At 45.4% G+C, this 559-nt stretch overlaps 1 protein-coding gene across 1 annotated transcript; it reads right to left on the minus strand.

Moving 5' to 3' along the window:
- Positions 1–129: 129 nt before the first annotated feature.
- Positions 130–501, minus strand: LOC106689277 (uncharacterized). The gene has a single exon (XM_014434170.1). The coding sequence runs from the start codon at positions 499–501 to the stop codon at positions 130–132; it is 372 nt and encodes a 123-aa protein (XP_014289656.1).
- Positions 502–559: the final 58 nt, after the last annotated feature.

A 559-nucleotide genomic window follows, 5' to 3' on the forward strand; every position in this document is an offset into this window, starting at 1 on the left:
TTCATGAAAACTCAATCAACTAAAAACCTGATTGATCACACTTAATTGCTATTAATAAATAATAAACTAGCAAATAATAACTTTACTTTTGCATGCTTTTTCTCTCAATGGATTAGTTACCTGGCTAAGTCAGACCGACCCTCCACTTCTCTCTATCGCACCAGCGCTCTCCTCCCCAAGTCCCCTGCTGGCCATGTCCTCCTCCATGCAGTCCTTCCACTGGGTTTGGGGTCTTCCTCTCCTCCATCTTCCTGGTTGTTCCCATTGTAGAAGTCTCTTCGGCCATCTACATTCTGGCATCCATTGACAGTGCCCATACCATTGCAGTCTGCACCTTCCAATCCACTCTGGAACTCCTTTGGTCACCCCCAGCCTGCTCCTGATGTCTTCATTCCTGACTCTATAGAGGCGGGTAATTCTCAGGCATCTCCTCCAGAAATCCATCTCTGCCGCTTGTAGATTGGAGTAGAGTCCTGGGTTGTATCTAGGTTTCTGCGGCATAGTTAAGTAAGGGCTCAAAAATACTTCTAAAAATTTGCCTTTTTTTGTCCGTTGAGAG

Source organism: Halyomorpha halys, unplaced genomic scaffold (genome assembly GCF_000696795.3).
Source record: "Halyomorpha halys isolate HHAL.00 unplaced genomic scaffold, Hhal_1.1 Scaffold1317.1, whole genome shotgun sequence".
Classification (NCBI taxonomy): Eukaryota; Metazoa; Arthropoda; class Insecta; order Hemiptera; family Pentatomidae; genus Halyomorpha; species Halyomorpha halys.

Excerpts from the sequence above, each read along its gene's own strand:
- LOC106689277 (XM_014434170.1), bottom strand. The coding sequence starts at position 501 with ATGCCGCAGAAACCTAGATACAACCCAGGACTCTACTCCAATCTACAA.